At 44.2% G+C, this 19,458-nt stretch overlaps 1 protein-coding gene across 1 annotated transcript in view; it reads right to left on the bottom strand.

Moving 5' to 3' along the window:
• Positions 1-8,179: 8,179 nt before the first annotated feature.
• The window catches only part of LOC138674848 (olfactory receptor 5V1-like), a 55,270-nt gene continuing 43,991 nt past the window's right edge, over positions 8,180-19,458 (bottom strand). Inside the window, exon 4 of the mRNA XM_069762665.1 lies at positions 8,180-9,097. Coding sequence (XP_069618766.1) covers positions 8,180-9,097 — 918 coding nt within the window. The remainder of the gene's footprint in view (positions 9,098-19,458) is intronic.

Here is a 19,458-nt window from a genome sequence, read left to right as displayed (position 1 = left end):
TTTAACCAGCATGCACTTGCAAGCCTGGACTAACTACCAAATGTCCAGTACCGTTGGTGCACCTGCTCAGAATGAAGGTAGTCTGCAAAGCTACATTGCTTCCCTCACAGTAAGCCCACCGGTTAGGACACCCCCAGCAGCAAATGTGGAGGTATCGTCGCAAGGCCAAAGCAGTCAGCGAATCACAAGGTTCTTGGTAGGAAACACTGTAGGTAGGCCAACATCAAGAATACCATCACCAACCCTCTCTCAATCTGCAATGTCCACCACCACCCCCGCTAGTTCCACCATATGCACCTCTCCAGTCCAGCTCACCCTACAAGAGACTCTCGCTAGGAAAAGAAAGTACTCATCCTGTCATCTGCGTACACAGGGTTTGAACGCCCACATTGCTAGACTAATCTCGTTAGAGATGATGCCCTACCGTTTGGTTGAAAGCGAAGCTTTCAAAGCCCTGATGGCCTACACAGTACCACGCTATGACCTACCCAGTCGACACTTCTTTGCGAGTCAGTAGAAAGGTGCACCTCACAACAGATGCATGGACCAGTAGGCATGGCCAGGGATGTTACATGTCCATCACGGCACACTGGGTTAATGTGGTGAATGCAGGGTCCACAGGGGACAGCCATAGTGGGACAGTTCTGCCTAGCCCACGGTCAAGGAAACAGTTGGCTGTAGCCGTTTGCCACCCCTCCTCCTCCAGAAGTGAAAGATCTCCCACAGAGCGCAGTCGCATGAACACTCCATCCGCAGCAGCCAGTGTTGCACCCGCGGTGTCCCATTATTGAACAGCTAGTGGTAAGCGTCAGCAGGCTGTGCTACAAATTAAGTGTTTGGGTGACAACAGACACACAGCGGAAGTACTGGCCGAGTACTTGCAGCAAGAAACTCAGTCATGGCTGGGCAGTGTACATCTTGAGGCAGGCAAGGTAGTCCGTGATAACGGAAGGAATTTTATGGCTGCCATAGCCCTTTCTGAACTAAAACACATTCCATGCCTGGCTCACACCTTGAACCTGGTGGTGCAGTGCTTCCTGAAAAATTATCCGGAGTTACCAGCCCTGCTCCTGAATGTGCGAAGACTTTGCTCGCACATCCGCCGGTCGCCTGTACACTCTAGCCGTATGCTGAACCATCAGTGATCGCTCAATATTCCCCAGTACCGCCTAATAGTCAACGTTGCAACAAGGTGGAACTCCACACTGCACATGCTTCAGAGGCTGTGCGAACAGAGGCGTGCTGTCATTTATTTGAGGGAGGATACACATACCCGGGCAGACAGTTGGATAGCAGACATGGAGTTGGCTGGTGTGCAGTGGTCGAAGCTCCAAGACATCTGTCAAGTCCTTCAGTGTTTTGAGGAATGCACACGGCTGGTAAGTGCAGATGACGCCATCATAAGCATGAGCATCCCACTAATGCATCTGCTAATGCAAAGTTTGATGATCAAGGAGCAGGCGTCTGCAGCCGAGGAGGAGGGAAGTCTTGATTACAGTCAGCCATTGTCTGGTCAGGGAACTCTCCAGGATGAGGTGGCAGAAGAAGAGGAGGAGAAGGAAGAGGATGATGGGTATGAATATTTATGGGAGGAGGATGCATCTCAGGGGGCAATATTAACTGGTGGCGTTGCAAGGTCAGGTACGCGGTTTTTGTAGGCCACAAGTGAAGATGTTTTGCAAGAAAGTGCTCCTCAACCAAGCACAAGCAGTGAATTGACACCTGGAACATCATATCCTAAAAAGGGACCCCTGCATTGTCAAAATGATGGCTGATGATGATTACTGGTTGGCCTGCCTCCTGGATCCTCGATACAAAGGAAAATTACAAAATATCATGCCACATGAGAACCTGGAGCAGATATTGGCTACCAAACAAGCCACTCTTGTAGACCGTTTGGTTCAGGCATTCCCAGCACACAGAGGCGGTGATGGTTCTCACACGAGCCTTATGGGGCAACGTGGCAGTGGTGTTAGAGGTGCACAAATCCGAAGTGGCGTTGGACAGAGGGGTTTTATGACCAGGTTGTGGAGTGATTTCGCCATGACCGCAGACATGACAGGCACTGCTGCATCGATTCAAAGTGACAGGAGACAGCATTTGTCCAGTATGGTTACCAACTATTTGGTTACCAACTCCCTTATCGATGTTCTCCCTCACAGATCATTCCCCTTTGATTGCTGGGCATCTAAAATAGACACCTGGCCTGAATTGGCAGAATATGCATTACAGGGGCTCGCTTGCCCAGCTGCTAGTGTGCTATCAGAAAGAGCCTTCAGTGCTGCTGGTTCAATACTGACCGAAAAAAAGACACGTCTGGATACCCGAATTGTTGATGATCTAACCTTCATTAAAATGAACAAATCATGGAATTCTAATTATTTTGCCCCACCTTCCCCTGCTGACACGTAGCTTGCCTGAAAAATGTCTTGCTTTTGGCCTCCTTTTCCTCCATTTGCAGCTGCTGAATGTCCACCATAGGCCATATTTATACCTCCCTAAATGGGCTGAATCCCACAGGCCCGTGGTCACCACTTGGAGCAATCACCCGTGCGAGTGCTGTTTTCCTGGACAGGTGGGTGTGCCCACTCTTGGGCAATGGCACTGGCACAGGGTCCCTCATAGTACAATGAAGTGTCTCTGATGGTGGTGGTGCACAACCAACGTCAGACTCACCGTCGTAATATGTGGGGCCCTGTGCCAGTACCGCCACCCACGAGAAAGTGTCCCCCCCGCTCGAACAGTGCTCTACCACTTGCAAAACTTACCTCTCCCTGCTCCACCACTGTGTAGTCTGTGCTGTTAAATCCTTCAATGGCACTGCCAATACAAATTTATTGAAATGATAGATTATAGTAAATATATACGGGGGCCCTGGCCTCCATTTAGACCAGTTAATACTTTGCACCAACTACCACTGTCTGCTACTCAGCAGAGGACCCCACCCCTGTACCTAGCTTTGCCACCAGTTTATTTATGAACATTCTTGGGGCTGACATTTAGCCCACTTTATTATTTTGGCCTACTAACTGTGTCAGCACTTATTACAGTTGTCCTCCACTGAACAAAGCAATGCCACCTGTGTACTCCTGTTACCAATTTTGAACTGCATTTAGCCTAGTTTTTTATTTTAGGCCTACTAGTTGTGTCTGTCTGCGCCACTACTTACAGCTTTCCTCCACTGAACAAACCTATGCCGCCTGTGTACTCCCGTTACCAAATTTAAACTGCATTTAGCCTATTTTTTTTATTGTAGGCCTACTACCTGTGTCTGTCTGCACCACTCCTTACAGCTGTCCTCCACTGAACAAAGCTATGCCACCTGTGTACTCCCGTTACAAAATTTTAACTGCATTTAGCCTAGTTTTTTATTTAAGGCCTACTACCTGTGTCTGTCTGCGCCATTCCTTACAGCTGTCCTCCACTGAACAAAGCTATGTCGCCTGTGTACTCCCGTTACTAAATTTTAACTGCATTTAGCCTAATTTTTTATTTTAGGCCTACTACCTGTGTCTGTATGCGCCACTCCTTACAGCTGTCCTCCACTGAACAAAGCTATGCCGCCTGTGTACTCCCGTTACAACATTTAAACTGCATTTAGCCTAGTTTTTTATTTTAGGCCTACTACCTGTGTCTGTCTGTGCCACTCCTTACAGCTGTACTCCACTGAACAAAGCTATGCCGCCTTTGTACTCCTGTTATAAAATTTAAACTGCATTTAGCCTAGTTTTTTATTTTAGGCCTACTACCTGTGTCTGTCTGCGCCACTCCTTACAGCTGTCCTCCACTGAACAAAGCTATGCCACCTGTGTACTCCTGTTACAAAATTTTAACTGCATTTAGCCTAGTTTTTTATTTTAGGCCTACTACCTGTGTCTGTCTGCGCCACTCCTTAGAGCTGTCCTCCACTGAACAAAGCTATGCCACCTGTGTACTCCAGTTACCAATTTTGAACTGCATTTAGCCTATTTACTTATTTAGGCCTACTAACTACAGTATGTCTGCCTCCCATTACAGTTGTCCTCCACTGAACAAAGCTGAGCCACCAGTTTACTCCTGTTTCAAATATTAAACTGCATTTGGCCTACTTGTTTGGTTGGGCCTACTAACAGTGTCTGCCGCTCCTTGCTTTTCTCCTCCACTGAACAAAGCTGAGCCTCAATTTTCATCCTGTTTTGGATATTTAATTGCATTTGGCCTACTTGTGTGGTTGGGCCTACTAATGGTGTCTGCTGCTCTTTGCTTTTCTCCTCCACTGAACAAAGCTGAGCCTCAATTTTCATCCTGTTTCGAATATTAAACTGCATTTGGCCTACTTGTGTGGTTGGGCTTACTAACGGTGTCTGCCGCTCCTTGCTTTTCTCCTCCACTGAACAAACCTGAGCCTCAATCTTCATCCTGTTTAGGATATTAAACTGCATTTGGCCTACTTGTTTGGTTGGGCCTTCTAATGGTGTCTGCCGCTGCTTGTTGTTCTCCTCCACTGAACAAAGCTGAGCCTCAATTTTCATCCTGTTTCAGATATTAAACTGCATTTGGCCTACTTGTGTGGTTGGGCCTACTAACGGTGTCTGCCGCTCCTTGCTTTTCTCCTCCACTGAACAAAGCTGAGCCTCAATTTTCATCCTGTTTTGGATATATAACTGCATTTGGCCTACTTGTGTGGTTGGGCCTACTAATGGTGTCTGCCACTCCATGCTTTTCTCCTCCACTGAACAAAGCTGAGCCTCAATTTTCATCCTGTTTCAAATATTAAACCGCATTTGGCCTACTTGTGTGGTTGGGCCTGCTAATGGTGTCTGCCGCTGCTTGTTGTTCTCCACCAATTTTGAACTGCTTTTAGCCTACTTTTTTATTTTGGGCCTACTAACTGTGTCTGCGCCACTCATTACAGTTGTCCTCCACTCAACAAAGCAATGCCGCCTGTTTAGTCCTGTTACCAATTTTGAACTGCTTTTAGCCTACTTTATTCTTTGGGACTATATTCGTGTTTCCTCCTCATCCTGCCCATTGGCCAACCACTGCTACATGAGTCTGCTGGTACATTGACCCAGACCACTACATTCCCCTTGCACTCTACACAGCCAGAATCTGACCCTGTTGAAAGTCAGGCTCCCCTTCCCACATACTATACCACCTTACACGGGGACAAAGAAGAAGGTGCAGATGAAAGTGCAGGTTCCTTCATCAGGTGGGGGGCATACTTGTTGGCGACGTCACTGGCACAGGGCCCCTCATAGTATGCAAAAGTGTCTCTGCAGGTGGGAGGTGACCCGCCGTCAAACACACCGGCGTACTTTTAGGGGTCCTGTGCCAGTGCCAATGTGAATGAGTGGGCCCCCCCTGCTTGCTCAGGTTCACAACGCTTGCAATGTTGAAATACTTACCTCTCCCTGCTCCACCGCCGTGATGTAGTCCGCGTTTCCTGGGCCCACGAAAAACTTCAACCAGCCCTACCCCCCCACAACTTTAGCCAAATGACCCCCAATTTTCAATGACTAACTATTATTATAAGGTAAATTAAGATTGACAAGCTTAAGTAACAAGAATTGATGTTTTTGGCATTAAAATGGGCACTGTAGGTGTTTTTCTGTCCTCCACTCACTGCCGACTTTGATTCCCCATTGACTTGCATTGGGTTTCGTGTTTCTGCCGATCCCTGACTTTTCGCAATAATCGGCCGATTTCACCCGACCTAACTTTTGAAAAAGTCGGATTTCGCGAATCCCGACTCGATCGTAAAAAAAAGTAAAAGTCGCTCAACTATGCTTACAAAGTAATATTAGCTATAAAGTGCATATGGCATAGGGAATATGAATAGGTCATTGCAAAGGCATATATTATACAAAAAAATAAGTGCATGTGCTAAAAACTAGCAGTGTATTCATAGACCCAAATCCACAAGGCATGTTGAACAATAGAGATCTACCAAACAATCATTACTGCAAATAGAAATTGATATCGCAAATGCCCAAGTCCAAGAGCAATGAATTGAGGCAGAAAAACAAAGTTCACTAAGTTCATGAGCTATATGGACACATATTTAACCAAAACACCCTTTTACGCACGTTTTGCATAAGATGCTTCCTCAGAAAGGATTAGTACACAAAGCAGCACCAGGGTTTCTTTTATATCATAGCACGATCAATCAGCTTGTGATAACCATAGTAGCTGACCCCCAGCGAATCACAGAGGAACATCTCATAACTCATCAGCTGTTGATAACTACATTACCTCCCATCAGGTGCCTCAACTGTCGTTCAACGCCGTCACACATGAAATCAGCCATTATAATCCCACATGGCATACAATTTAGACCGGACGCCGGCATTATTCTATTGGAATCCAATAGATATTATTGCCTCTCTTTTTTCCACATGGGCATATGAGATGTATCTAACTATCTATACTAACTTGAAAATGATTTTGAGTAGTTTGGGACCAATTATTGATATATTTACCCTATGATCTTTTTGCTGTATGACCTCTCCTTTTTACTTGGTTTTTATATAATTGTTAATTGTTTCAATAAAAATATGTTTTATAATGACTTGTTGTCTGTGGGAGTATTTTTGTAATTTTCGTTGGTAATTCATACTCCTATTCACATAAATGACCCTTTATAGGTTTCTTAGGTAGTAAGGGGTGTAAGGTTGCACTTACTTGTGGGTTGGGGAATACTGGCTTGGCAGCGATATAACACTCAGCAAGACGTTTTTCTTCTAAAAGATCAACTGGGTTTATTACTCCATAAACCCCGGAGGCAGAAAACACAAAACAACAGTCTTCATAGCATGGCAACACAAAGCAACAATGTTCACAGTGTGACTCTGTTCCATCAGGACTGTGACCATACACTCTTGGTCGAGTCCAATATTCAGGCTCACTCTGGAGCCAAACACACAGTCTGGTATTACCTGCTTGTCAGTGCTGCAGGCTTTCCACTGGTAGTACCACATAGGACCTGTTTCTGGCTCTGCAGATCCCCGTCCTCACCTCGTGCTGTTCATGGATCCAGTCCTCCTCCCGGGACCTCCCAACACCCAGGTTACTCGGGATCAGACAGGTGGCCTGTCCGGGTACATGTCCGGGTACAATTCAGGACGTTCAACCCCAGCTGGGACCGTCCAATACCCAGGTCACCAGTAGCAAAGTCCTACCCTGTGCTCTTCAGGGCTTAGCACACCCAACACCGAGGTATCTGCCAGGACCTTGCACGTGGACCATTCAGGTCCCCTTACTCCGAAAACATGTGACCCACACCCTGGTCACATTACATACCTTAAACCACTCCCCTGGGTAGGAGTGTGGGTGTGTGGCTTGTTTGTCCTGCCCATCTCACATAACTAGCCCTGCCAGCCTCCCATTATAGACATACTAAACACTTGTAGGACTATAGGTCCCAGAACACCACATTGCTTCAGGCTAGCAGCGCAGAGTCTTCTGCTCTGCAACACACGTACTGGCCATTCACAATACTGCCGGACTTTAACACATTACCTCAGTCATGCCTGCGATTGCCATGCATTCCTATGGCCTCAATACGCCTCCGTGCGTATACTGGGAGACCATGCAGCGCCCCCTACCTGTTACAGGGGTCACTGCATCACAGGGGTTATTCATGATCTCTAACTAAACTCATACTCCAAATGTATTATCATGTTTCTACTTACACTGTGCATGAGCAAAACCCTGCCAATTAGTAGTGGGAATAAAAAGAACTCATGGATATCAAGGACTTCATAGCAGGAACTTATCATCGAGAGGACTAGACAAGCAGTTTGATCCAGACTGCAACACGGAGCCCAGTGAGCACAAATGTTCTAGAAATGGTGTTTTTATTCTGTCCTCTGATGACAGATTCTCTTTAATTGCATATCCATGCCTGGGACACAGCTTTCATGTAATTTGCAATTTTTACACCAACATGTAGCAGCAAGAATGTATATTGCATTTCCTAAAACTTCTAAATGTTTGTCTGCTCAAAAAATGCAAGTAAACTTCTTCTTATTTTGGTGTTTTATGCAGGGGGAGCTGGCTCAAAGCTCAAAAGGAAAACAATTATTCATTTATTGGTATGGCATCTTAAGATTTGTAAGAACTGAACATTTGTATCAGTGGACCAAGAGATTTCAGCTTTGCATACAGTACTTGCAAATCCCTTCCTCAATTTTCTATACTAGACAAGATTTAGTTTATAAAGAGCTTCTTTAATGTCCTTGTTCCTAAGAGTATAAATAATTGGATTGAGCAGTGGGGTCAGGACAGTATAAATCAGAGATAAGATCTTGCTCAGGGTCAGGGATTGTCCTTTTCTTGGAAACATATAAACAGTGATTAGTGTCCCATAGAGCATGGAAACCACAATGAGGTGGGAGCTGCAGGTGGAGAAGGCTTTACGTCTACCGGTGTGGGATGGGATCTTCAGAATGGTGATGACAATACACACATAGGATATCACAATTACTATAAAAGGGAAAAATCCACTTACAACACCAATCATAAGAATCTGTATATGGATTATGGATGTGTCAGAGCACGAGAGCTGTAAAATGGGTTCTATGTCACAGTAGAAATGGTCAATAATATGTGGTCCACAGTAATACATAAAAAACAGAGGAATTATATCAATTAATGTGATAATAAAAACAGTGAACCAAATTATACTGACAGACAACACACAAAACATGTGATTCATGATGGCGTTATACCGGAGGGGGTTACAAATGGCCAGATATCGGTCATAAGACATCAGTGACAGAAGAAGACATTCCGAAGTCTCTGACAAAACAAAGAATGAAAGCTGGAGGATGCATCCGAGGAGAGTCACCGAGCTTCCCCCATACAGTACCGTAAGAAGAAGGGTGGGCACAATGTCTGTGGTCAGCAGGATGTCACACAAGGAGAGCTGAGCAATGAAGAAGTACATGGGGGACTGGAGGGTTTTACTCAGCAGAAACAGAGCAATGATTAGAAAATTCCCTGAAATGGTAGCACAGTAAATGACAACTAACAGTGAGAAGAACGGGATTTTGAAATTTTGGAGATTTAAAAACCCCAGAAGAATAACTGATGTGACATTATTTGTAGGTCTGATCTATTAAAACAAAAAATTAAAGTTAGCAATTGTGCAATACAGTTATCATGAAAATCTTCACAAATAAAGCATAGAAAAATATAAAAATAAACATAATTTAATTGCTGCCCAACCACCTCACCTGTTCGGGTCCACAGAAAAATGCTCCAGTGATAGCAAGAGTTGAAACAATAGCCAGCGCAATAGCAAGAGTTGAAACAAAAGCCAGCACGATAGCAAGAGTTGAAACAATAGCCAGTGCAATAGCAAGAGTTGAAACAATAGCCAGCGCGATAGCAAGAGTTGAAACAATAGCCAGTGCGATAGCAAGAGTTGAAACAATAGCCAGCACGATAGCAAGAGTTGAAACAATAGCCAGCACGATAGCAAGAGTTGAAACAATTGCCAGCGCGATAGCAAGAGTTGAAACAATAGCTAGCGCGATAGCAAGAGTTGAAAAAATAGCCAGCACGATAGCAAGAGTTGAAACAATAGCCAGCGCGATAGCAAGAGTTGAAACAATAGCCGGCGCGATAGCAAGAGTTGAAACAATAGCCAGCGCGATAGCAAGAGTTGAAACAATAGCTAGCGTGATAGCAAGAGTTGAAACAATAGCCAGCACGATAGCAAGAGTTGAAACAATAGCCAGGGCGATAGCAAGAGTTGAAACAATAGCCGGCACGATAGCAAGAGTTGAAACAATAGCCAGCGCAATAGCAAGAGTTGAAACAATAGCTAGCGCGATAGCAAGAGTTGAAACAATAGCCAGCGCGATAGCAAGAGTTGAAACAATAGCTAGCGCGATAGCAAGAGTTGAAACAATAGCCAGCACGATAGCAAGAGTTGAAACAATAGCCGGCACGATAGCAAGAGTTGAAACAATAGCCAGCACGATAGCAAGAGTTGAAACAATAGCCAGAGCGATAGCAAGAGTTGAAACAATAGCCAGCGCGATAGCAAGAGTTGAAACAATAGCCAGCACGATAGCAAGAGTTGAAACAATAGCCAGCACGATAGCAAGAGTTGAAACAATAGACAGCTAAATAGCAAGAGTTGAAACAATAGCTAGCGCGATAGCAAGAGTTGAAACAATAGCCAGCACGATAGCAAGAGTTGAAACAATAGCCAGCGCGATAGCAAGAGTTGAAACAATAGCCAGCGCGATAGCAAGAGTTGAAACAATAGCCAGTGCGATAGCAAGAGTTGAAACAATAGCCAGCGCAATAGCAAGAATTGAAACAATAGCTAGCGCGATAGCAAGAGTGGAAACAATAGCCAGCGCGATAGCAAGAGTTGAAACAATAGCTAGTGCGATAGCAAGAGTTGAAACAATAGCCAGCACGATAGCAAGAGTTGAAACAATAGCCGGCGCGATAGCAAGAGTTGAAACAATAGCCAGAGCGATAGCAAGAGTTGAAACAATAGCCAGTGCGATAGCAAGAGTTGAAACAATAGCCAGCACGATAGCAAGAGTTGAAACAATAGCCAGCGAGATAGCAAGAGTTGAAACAATAGCTAGCGCGATAGCAAGAGTTGAAACAATAGCCAGCACGATAGCAAGAGTTGAAACAATAGCCAGCGCGATAGCAAGAGTTGAAACAATAGCCGGCGCGATAGCAAGAGTTGAAACAATAGCCAGCGCGATAGCAAGAGTTGAAACAATAGCTAGCGTGATAGCAAGAGTTGAAACAATAGCCAGCGCGATAGCAAGAGTTGAAACAATAGCCAGCGCGATAGCAAGAGTTGAAACAATAGCCAGCACGATAGCAAGAGTTGAAACAATAGCCAGCGCGATAGCAAGAGTTGAAACAATAGCCAGCACGATAGCAAGAGTTGAAACAATAGCCAGCGCGATAGCAAGAGTTGAAACAATAGCCAGCGCGATAGCAAGAGTTGAAACAATAGCCAGCGCGATAGCAAGAGTTGAAACAATAGCCAGCGCAATAGCAAGAGTTGAAACAATAGCTAGCGCGATAGCAAGAGTTGAAACAATAGCCAGCGCGATAGCAAGAGTTGAAACAATAGCTAGGGCGATAGCAAGAGTTGAAACAATAGCCAGCACGATAGCAAGAGTTGAAACAATAGCCGGCGCGATAGCAAGAGTTGAAACAATAGCCAGAGCGATAGCAAGAGTTGAAACAATAGCCAGTGCGATAGCAAGAGTTGAAACAATAGCCAGCACGATAGCAAGAGTTGAAACAATAGCCAGCGCGATAGCAAGAGTTGAAACAATAGCTAGCGCGATAGCAAGAGTTGAAACAATAGCCAGCACGATAGCAAGAGTTGAAGCAATAGCCAGCGCGATAGCAAGAGTTGAAACAATAGCCGGCGCGATAGCAAGAGTTGAAACAATAGCCAGCGCGATAGCAAGAGTTGAAACAATAGCTAGCGCGATAGCAAGAGTTGAAACAATAGCCAGCGCGATAGCAAGAGTTGAAACAATAGCCAGCGCGATAGCAAGAGTTGAAACAATAGCCAGCACGATAGCAAGAGTTGAAACAATAGCCAGCGCGATAGCAAGAGTTGAAACAATAGCTAGCGCGATAGCAAGAGTTGAAACAATAGCCGGCGCGATAGCAAGAGTTGAAACAATAGCCGGCGTGATAGCAAGAGTTGAAACAATAGCCAGCGCGATAGCAAGAGTTGAAACAATAGCTAGCGCGATAGCAAGAGTTGAAACAATAGCCAGCGCGATAGCAAGAGTTGAAACAATAGCCAGCGTGATAGCAAGAGTTGAAACAATAGCCAGCGCGATAGCAAGAGTTGAAACAATAGCCAGTGTGATAGCAAGAGTTGAAACAATAGCCAGCGTGATAGCAAGAGTTGAAACAATAGCCAGCGCAATAGCAAGAGTTGAAACAATAGCCAGCGCTCACATCTTCTTAACAGAATTGCTTTATTGATCTAGTAGTAAAAAAGGCACAAAAAGGGTTGGACATAACACAATAATTAAAAAGGCAGAAAAGAAATATCCGCTGCGTTCTCATGTTTCAGATAAAAGGACCATGTAGGTCTGAAACATCTTTCCTGAGAGTTCAGCGGATATTTATTTTCTGTTTTTTTAATTTTCATGCTGTTGAGTTCAACCAATTTTGGAGCCTTTTTTTCTATTAGAACAATACAGCAATTATTGTAGGAAGATGGGAGCGCTGGCTATTGTTTGGACTTTTGATAATTATATCAGACCCATTATTTTTTCTCAGACTGTACAATAAAGGCAAAACCTACCAAACTCCTTTCGGCTTTTATCAGGATTGTTACGTTATATATTTTTTACATTATTTACATATTTTATGTCAGCAAAATACAAGCAAGTACATCAAAATGTGAGCACGAAAAAGTCAATGTAAAAGAAAATAAGTAAAAGCTTCATCTTAATAAACAAGCAAAATATTAAGTTTAGCTTTTAACCAAATCTGAATATGTGTTCTCACGTGAGCTTCTTCTATCTCGTCCATGTGAGCGTCCATTTGACATTACATTTCCTTAGTCTTATAATATTAGAATTAGGATGTGATAACATGAATGCATTATTAAGCTGTAAGCTGATTCTGGCAGTATAACAGACATTGTTATGTGTCCAGTAATCCCGTCATTTCCTAACCCCATTTATAGAGTGTCTTGTACCGGTTTAGTCCAGAGGGATCGTCACAACTGTCCCCTGAGCTTCTGCACAATACTTCTCTATTGAGACCTAAGCCATATCTATTATTTTTTATTTTTATGTCATATTTGATAACTTGCAAAATAATTTAAATATGAGAAAAACAGAAAAGCAGAAATAAACATATTTTACTTAAATTAATTCTATTTTGAGTGAAGTTAAAAATTTTATATTAAAAAAATTTCAGAATTTTATTTATAATCTTGAGGAAAAAATGAATCAATATTCTAAAAATAAATCCCGACTTAAAAAAATCTATATTTATCACATACGCAAAGTTTTATTTACTTATTATTTCCCTTAGAGAGAGTCATAAAAACTATCAATCATTTCTTTAGAAATCTTAACACCAACATTTTATTACACAGCTACTTTTTAGACCTTTTATATATATATCCTGGAGAATGATGTATCTATCATGTAAATCTAGAATAAAAACTACACATACTGAGAATTTGTATACAGTAGTTTCACAATTTTTAAGGTTTAAGGTTGACTTAAGTCCATGAAGTTCAACTTATAGCCTAACATGGATCATCGCATCTCGCAGGATAGCTATAGAGATAGGGAGAGAAATCCTAAAAATGCTGAAAAAACTGAAAAAAACTGTGCATTGTTATGATGGCAAAACAATAAGAAGAAGAATAGTGTGAGAGGGAGATACAGAAAGAAAATAAAGGCACACGCATTTTTGCAGGGGAAGTTCGAGGATTTGAAATGCTTTTACTTTATTGCAACTTAATTCTCTGCAAATCCAACTTTCTGGGAAAATTGAGTGAATCTAGGGAATTTGAATTACAAAAGATTTGTTCTTCTCCTTTCATTATTAATCATTACGTGCTTTTTACCATAGCCCAGGGGTGGGGCCACAAACGTGCATAACAGGAAAAACTTAAGAAAGCACAACCTTTTCTCTGGTCCCTGGACAGATTCTTGGTTATTGCAGTGCTTGAGCCAGTGGCTGTCTTTCACTGGATCTTTAATTTCTTCTTAACAGCATGCCCACGCAAGTATTGAAGGATAATGTCTTGATGTTGGACAGTCCTTGTGTGCAGTGGTCCCAACATTTCCCGTGATGTCTCTACGTCTTTTTCTTTTCAATGTTCTTTTTATTGATTTTCATTAAAGAACAGAAGTACAAACATGTATAAAATACAGAGAAGAAAACAATTAATACAAAGAAGAAAACAATTAATAGAACGGCTTTAGGTAAACTTCGAGTAAGCGCTCATAGGACAAACATAGAGCTTTGAAATTACTCAGATTATATGCAGGTAAGACAATTGTAACGAATGAGAGATGTGTAGTTGTCAACTGGAGGATACATAAATCCTGTTTTATGCTAGTAGGTAGAAAGGTATTCCTGCAATCCACCATTAATTATGGACAGTCTTATAATACTGGCCGTCAAAGGATAAAAACAACATTATTAAAAGAGAAAGAATTTAGAGAAGAAAAGGAGGTAGAAAAGAAGGGATCAGAATTCAGGGGTGAAGATGAGGAGGGGGGGGGGGATAGCACCTTGTTCTGTAGTCGTTATTGTTTAAGATAAGTCTTCGGATATCAGATGTTTGTTAGATCTATAGAGGACCCAAGGGTGCCATGTTTCTTTGAATGTTGGGGTTGTATGATTCACGGAGGCTGCTAAGTCAGCTATTCTGTAAAGTTGGTCAATTTTGGAAAATAATTGTGGGAGTGTGGGTATTTTTGTTGATTTCCAGAGTGTTGGCACCAGTAGCTTAGCAGCCGCTATGATGTTGTAGGCTAAGGAAGAGGAGCGACGAGGTAGATTGGGCCAAATGGGTAGGTTTAAAAGAACAGACTCTGGCGTCAGCTTCGGTTTTTTACCTACAATATCCAGGATAGTCGTCTCCACAAGAGACCAAAATTGTTGTAGGGTGGGACAGGACCACCATAGGTGGACCTGTTCCTTTTTTGCATCTCCAGCATGAGGTAGAGGTGTTTGGGTTTGTGAAGTGTACCACCTGGATACTATTTTAAAGGAATTTTCCTGTGTTTTCACACAGCACGTAGGGCCATGTGAATTTTTGTAGATATGTTGGACCTGGTATTCATTAAAGGTATATCCCAAGTCTTTTTCCCAGCTTGTTATATATGCTCTTTTTAAGCAATGGTCTTCTGTCAGGAGAGTTTGGTAAAGGGTGGATAACGTTTTCGGAGGTTTGGATACTCTGGCACATTGGGTTTCGAAGGTTGTGAGGTTTCGGGTGGTGTCGGAGTTGTATTTCATTATCCCCAGGGATTCTTTGAGGGCGGAGTATTGAATGAAATTAAAATTCGATAGGCCCGTTAGTTTTTTAATTTCAGAGAGGGGCAGAAGCACTCCCTCCTCAAATAGCTGGTCTATGGGTGGGTTTGGGCCTTTCTGGCCGCTATGTATTTTATTGTCTGTTTTGATTGTGTGGGTCAGGACGTCTGAAAGTTTGAGTAGTGGTGATGAAGGGGGTATTAGTATGTTATAAACTTTCGTCCAGATCCTGATGAGAGTTTGTGTGAGTGGGTTAGATTGTGAAGGGGGAGGTCGCTTCTTGACATAAGTCATCAGGAGCGATCTGATAGGCTGAGGTGAGAGCTCATTCTCTATCGTAAGCCACTGTTTACTTTGTGTGCCGCGTATTAGATCCACTGAGCGCGTCAATATTGCAGCGTGGTAGTATTTCCTGGCATCTGGTGCGCCCATTCCGCCGTTAGATTTAACCAATACTAGCTTGCGGTAGGATAATCGTGGTTTGATATTTTTCCAAATATACTTGAGGAACAATGAGTTTACCTTTGCTAGGTAAGAGTCTGGGACGTGGATAGGTAGCATTTGAAACAGGTAGACAAACTTGGGGAGTATTAAACTTTTTAATATATTTTTCCTCCCTGACCATGATAGAAATTGGTCTCTCCAGGATTGCATGGTAGTCTTAGCTTTGTCAATTAGCGGGTCATAATTAAGATGTCTCTACTTCTATCCAATTGTCTCCTATGATGTCTCTGCTCTTGGATCACTTTCTCTTGTCATGTCTCTCTTACTATATTGGTGTAGCAATGCTCGAATCCAGTTGCCAAATTGAAGCCCTTGGAGACAGGAAAGAAGTTGTGAGAAACAATCCAGTGACAAGAGTAAAACTAATCCCAAACTGTTCTTCAACTATATCAATAGTAAAAGAATAAAAACTGAAAATGTAGGCCCCTTAAAAAATAGTGAGGAAAGAATGGTTGTAGATGACGAGGAAAAAGCTAACATATTAAACACCTTCTTCTCCACGGTATTCACGGTGGAAAATGAAATGCTAGGTGAAATCCCAAGAAACAATGAAAACCCTATATTAAGGGTCACCAATCTAACCCAAGAAGAGGTGCGAAACCGGCTAAATAAGATTAAAATAGATAAATCTCCGGGTCCGGATGGCATACACCCACGAGTACTAAGAGAACTAAGTGTTGTAATAGATAAACCATCATTTCTTATTTTTAGGGACTCTATAGCGACAGGATCTGTTCCGCAGGACTGGCGCATAGCAAATGTGGTGCCAATATTCAAAAAGGGCTCTAAAAGTGAACCTGGAAATTATAGGCCAGTAAGTCTAACCTCTATTGTTGGTAAAATATTTGAAGGGTTTCTGAGGGATGTTATTCTGGATTATCTCAATGAGAATAACTGTTTAACTCCATATCAGCATGGGTTTATGAGAAATCGCTCCTGTCAAACCAATCTAATCAGTTTTTATGAAGAGGTAAGCTATAGGCAGCACATATAATCCTTTTAGTATGCTTTCTCACCTATGAGCTTGTTTCCACGACCTGTTTTCATGTCTCTCATTGTGTGATCCTGGCATCTCTTTGAGTGGTCAGTCTTACCCCTCCCTCACTTTATGACCTTTGCTTAACTCTCTACATCTGGTCTCCCATACCCAGCCACCCCCTCATTCACACCTGATTGCCCTTAACTGGGGATATATTCACATGCAGGAGTCTGCTATAGACTCAGTCTGCTGCAAATCATCTTTTAACTTCCATCTTTTAAATTACATCTTTTTAATTATGATTCTGAATTAGACTGAATTGGACTGGAATTGACTGGAAGGTAACAGAACACCGACCACTACAATGTTTCGGTTTCTTTTCTCTTTCACCCCCATACTACTTTCCTTCTTACAATCTCCTGCAATCCCTCCTCCTAGTAAGGAACTAGTCATTTCTTCCTCCATCCTGCCCAGCCATCTCACCTTCTCCTCAGAACTGTTCCTCCACATACAATCCTTTTTATCCAGACACACACGGCCACATCATGTCCTATCCTGCTCCCACCTTCTAATGATCTGTCTGTTACTCCTCATTGCTGGTGACATATCCCCAAATCCCGGCCCTCCCCAATTCATCCCCACACTCGTTTCTAACCCCCTGCCACGATCCTCCGCACGTTTTCCCAACCACGACAACCTCATACCCATTCATCCAGCCCCCACTCCCCCGCTCCCCCTACTTGGAGCACTATGGAACGCACGCTCCATCTGCAACAAACTGCCATTTATCCATGACCTCTTCATCACCAACAAACTCTCCTTCCTCGGCCTCACTGAAACCTGGCTCACCCCCTCTGACTCGGCCTCTCCAGCTGCGCTCTCCTATGGCGGATTCCACCTCTCTCACACCCCTCGCCCCGGCAACAAACGCGGTGGAGGAGTTGGCTTGCTCCTGTCCGACACCTGCTCCTTTACTCCAATCCCGCTACCACCCTCCGCTACTCTTCCCTCGTTTGAGGTGCACTCTGTCCGCATCTATTCCCCCTCCAACCTCCAGCTGGCTGTCATCTACCGCCCCCCAGAACTAGCCATCTCCACCTTTCTCGACCACTTCACCACCTGGCTACTTCATTTCCTCTCTGTTGACATCCCCACTATCATCATGGGTGATTTCAATGTCCCCATTGACACTTTCACCTCAGCTACCTCTAAACTTTTATCACTGACTGCCTCCTTTGGCCTCACTCAATGGTCCTCTGAGGCCACTCACAAAGATGGCCACACGCTGGACCTCATCTTCACCCGCCTCTGCTCCCTTACTAACCTCACTAACACACCCCTCCCCCTGTCTGACCACAACCTACTGACATTCTCGTCCCTCTCCTCTCCTAGTGTGCAACCCCCACTCCACAAACTCACTCACCCTCGCAGAAATCTCAAACATCTCAACTTACAATCACTCTCTGAGTCCCTTCTCCCTCTCACAGACATAGCCTCCCTTCATGACACAGATGCTGCTGCCACTTTTTATAACACCACAATAACAACAACACTCGATTCGGCCGCCCCACTCATGCATAGTAAAACTCGTACAATTAACAGGCAGCCCTGGCTGACCAGCCTGACCAAAGAATTGAGACGGGCTTCCAGGATTGCTGAGCGGAGATGGAAGCGATCCCACTCTGCCGACCACTTCACTGCATACAAGCAGTCCCTCGCCAGCTTCAAGTCTGCGCTCACTGCCGCAAAACAAACTTACTTCTCATCCCTCATATCCTCCCTGTCCCACAACCCTAAACAGCTTTTCAACACTTTCAATTCTCTACTCCGTCCCCCCGCACCTCCTCCCTCCCCCCTCATTTCTGCTGATGACTTCGCCTCTTTCTTTAAACAGAAGATCGATACGATCAGAGAAAGCTTTGGCCCACAGCGCCCACTGCCCCTCTTAGCTGCTCAACCCTGCTCCTCCAAAACCAGCTTCTCCACCATGACAGAAGATCAGCTCTCCACCCTCCTGTCAAGATCACACCTCACCACCTGCACGCTTGACCCGCTCCCATCCCACCTCATCCCTAACCTTTCCACGGTCTTCATCCCAACCCTAACACACCTCTTCAACCTCTCACTCACAACAGGTGTCTTTCCCTCATCCTTCAAGCATGCCAAGATCACACCCATCCTCAAAAAGCCCTCCCTCGACCCATCCTCTGTGTCTAGCTATCGCCCAATATCTCTTCTCCCTTATGCCTCCAAATTGCTGGAGCAACACGTCCATCTTGAACTGTCCTCCCACTTCTCCTCCTGCTCCCTCTTTGATCGGTTACAATCAGGCTTCCGTTCCCATCACTCAACTGAAACTGCCCTAACTAAAGTCACCAATGACCTACTAACTGCCAGGAGCAAGCGACACTACTCTGTCCTCCTTCTCCTGGACTTGTCTTCTGCCTTTGACACTGTAGACCACTCCCTTTTGCTACAAATCCTCTCATCCCTTGGCATCACAGACTTGGCCCTTTCCTGGATCTCGTCATATCTGACAGACCGAACATTCAGTGTCTCCCTCCCCCACACCACCTCCTCACTTCGCCCCTTGTCAGTCGGTGTTCCTCAAGGCTCTGTTCTAGGACCCCTACTCTTCTCCATCTACACTTTCGGCCTGGGACAGCTCATAGAATCCCACGGTATGCAGTACCATCTCTACGCTGACGACACGCAGATCTACCTCTCCGGACCTGACCTCTCCTCCTTGCTTACCAAAATCCCGCACTGTCTGTCTGCCATTTCAGCCTTCTTTTCTGCTCGCTTTCTACAACTGAACATGGACAAAACAGAATTCATCATCTTTCCCCCATCTCACTCTACCCCTCCACCAGACCTATCCATCAATGTCAATGGCTGCTCACTATCCCCAGTCCCACACGCCCGGTGCCTCGGGGTGATCCTCGACTCTGCCCTCTCTTTCAAGC

The sequence above is a fragment of the Ranitomeya imitator genome, chromosome 4 (genome assembly GCF_032444005.1).
Source record: "Ranitomeya imitator isolate aRanImi1 chromosome 4, aRanImi1.pri, whole genome shotgun sequence".
NCBI lineage: Eukaryota > Metazoa > Chordata > Amphibia > Anura > Dendrobatidae > Ranitomeya > Ranitomeya imitator.
The sequence above is the reverse complement of the archived record's forward strand: the minus strand, read 5'-3'. Positions and strand labels throughout refer to the sequence as shown.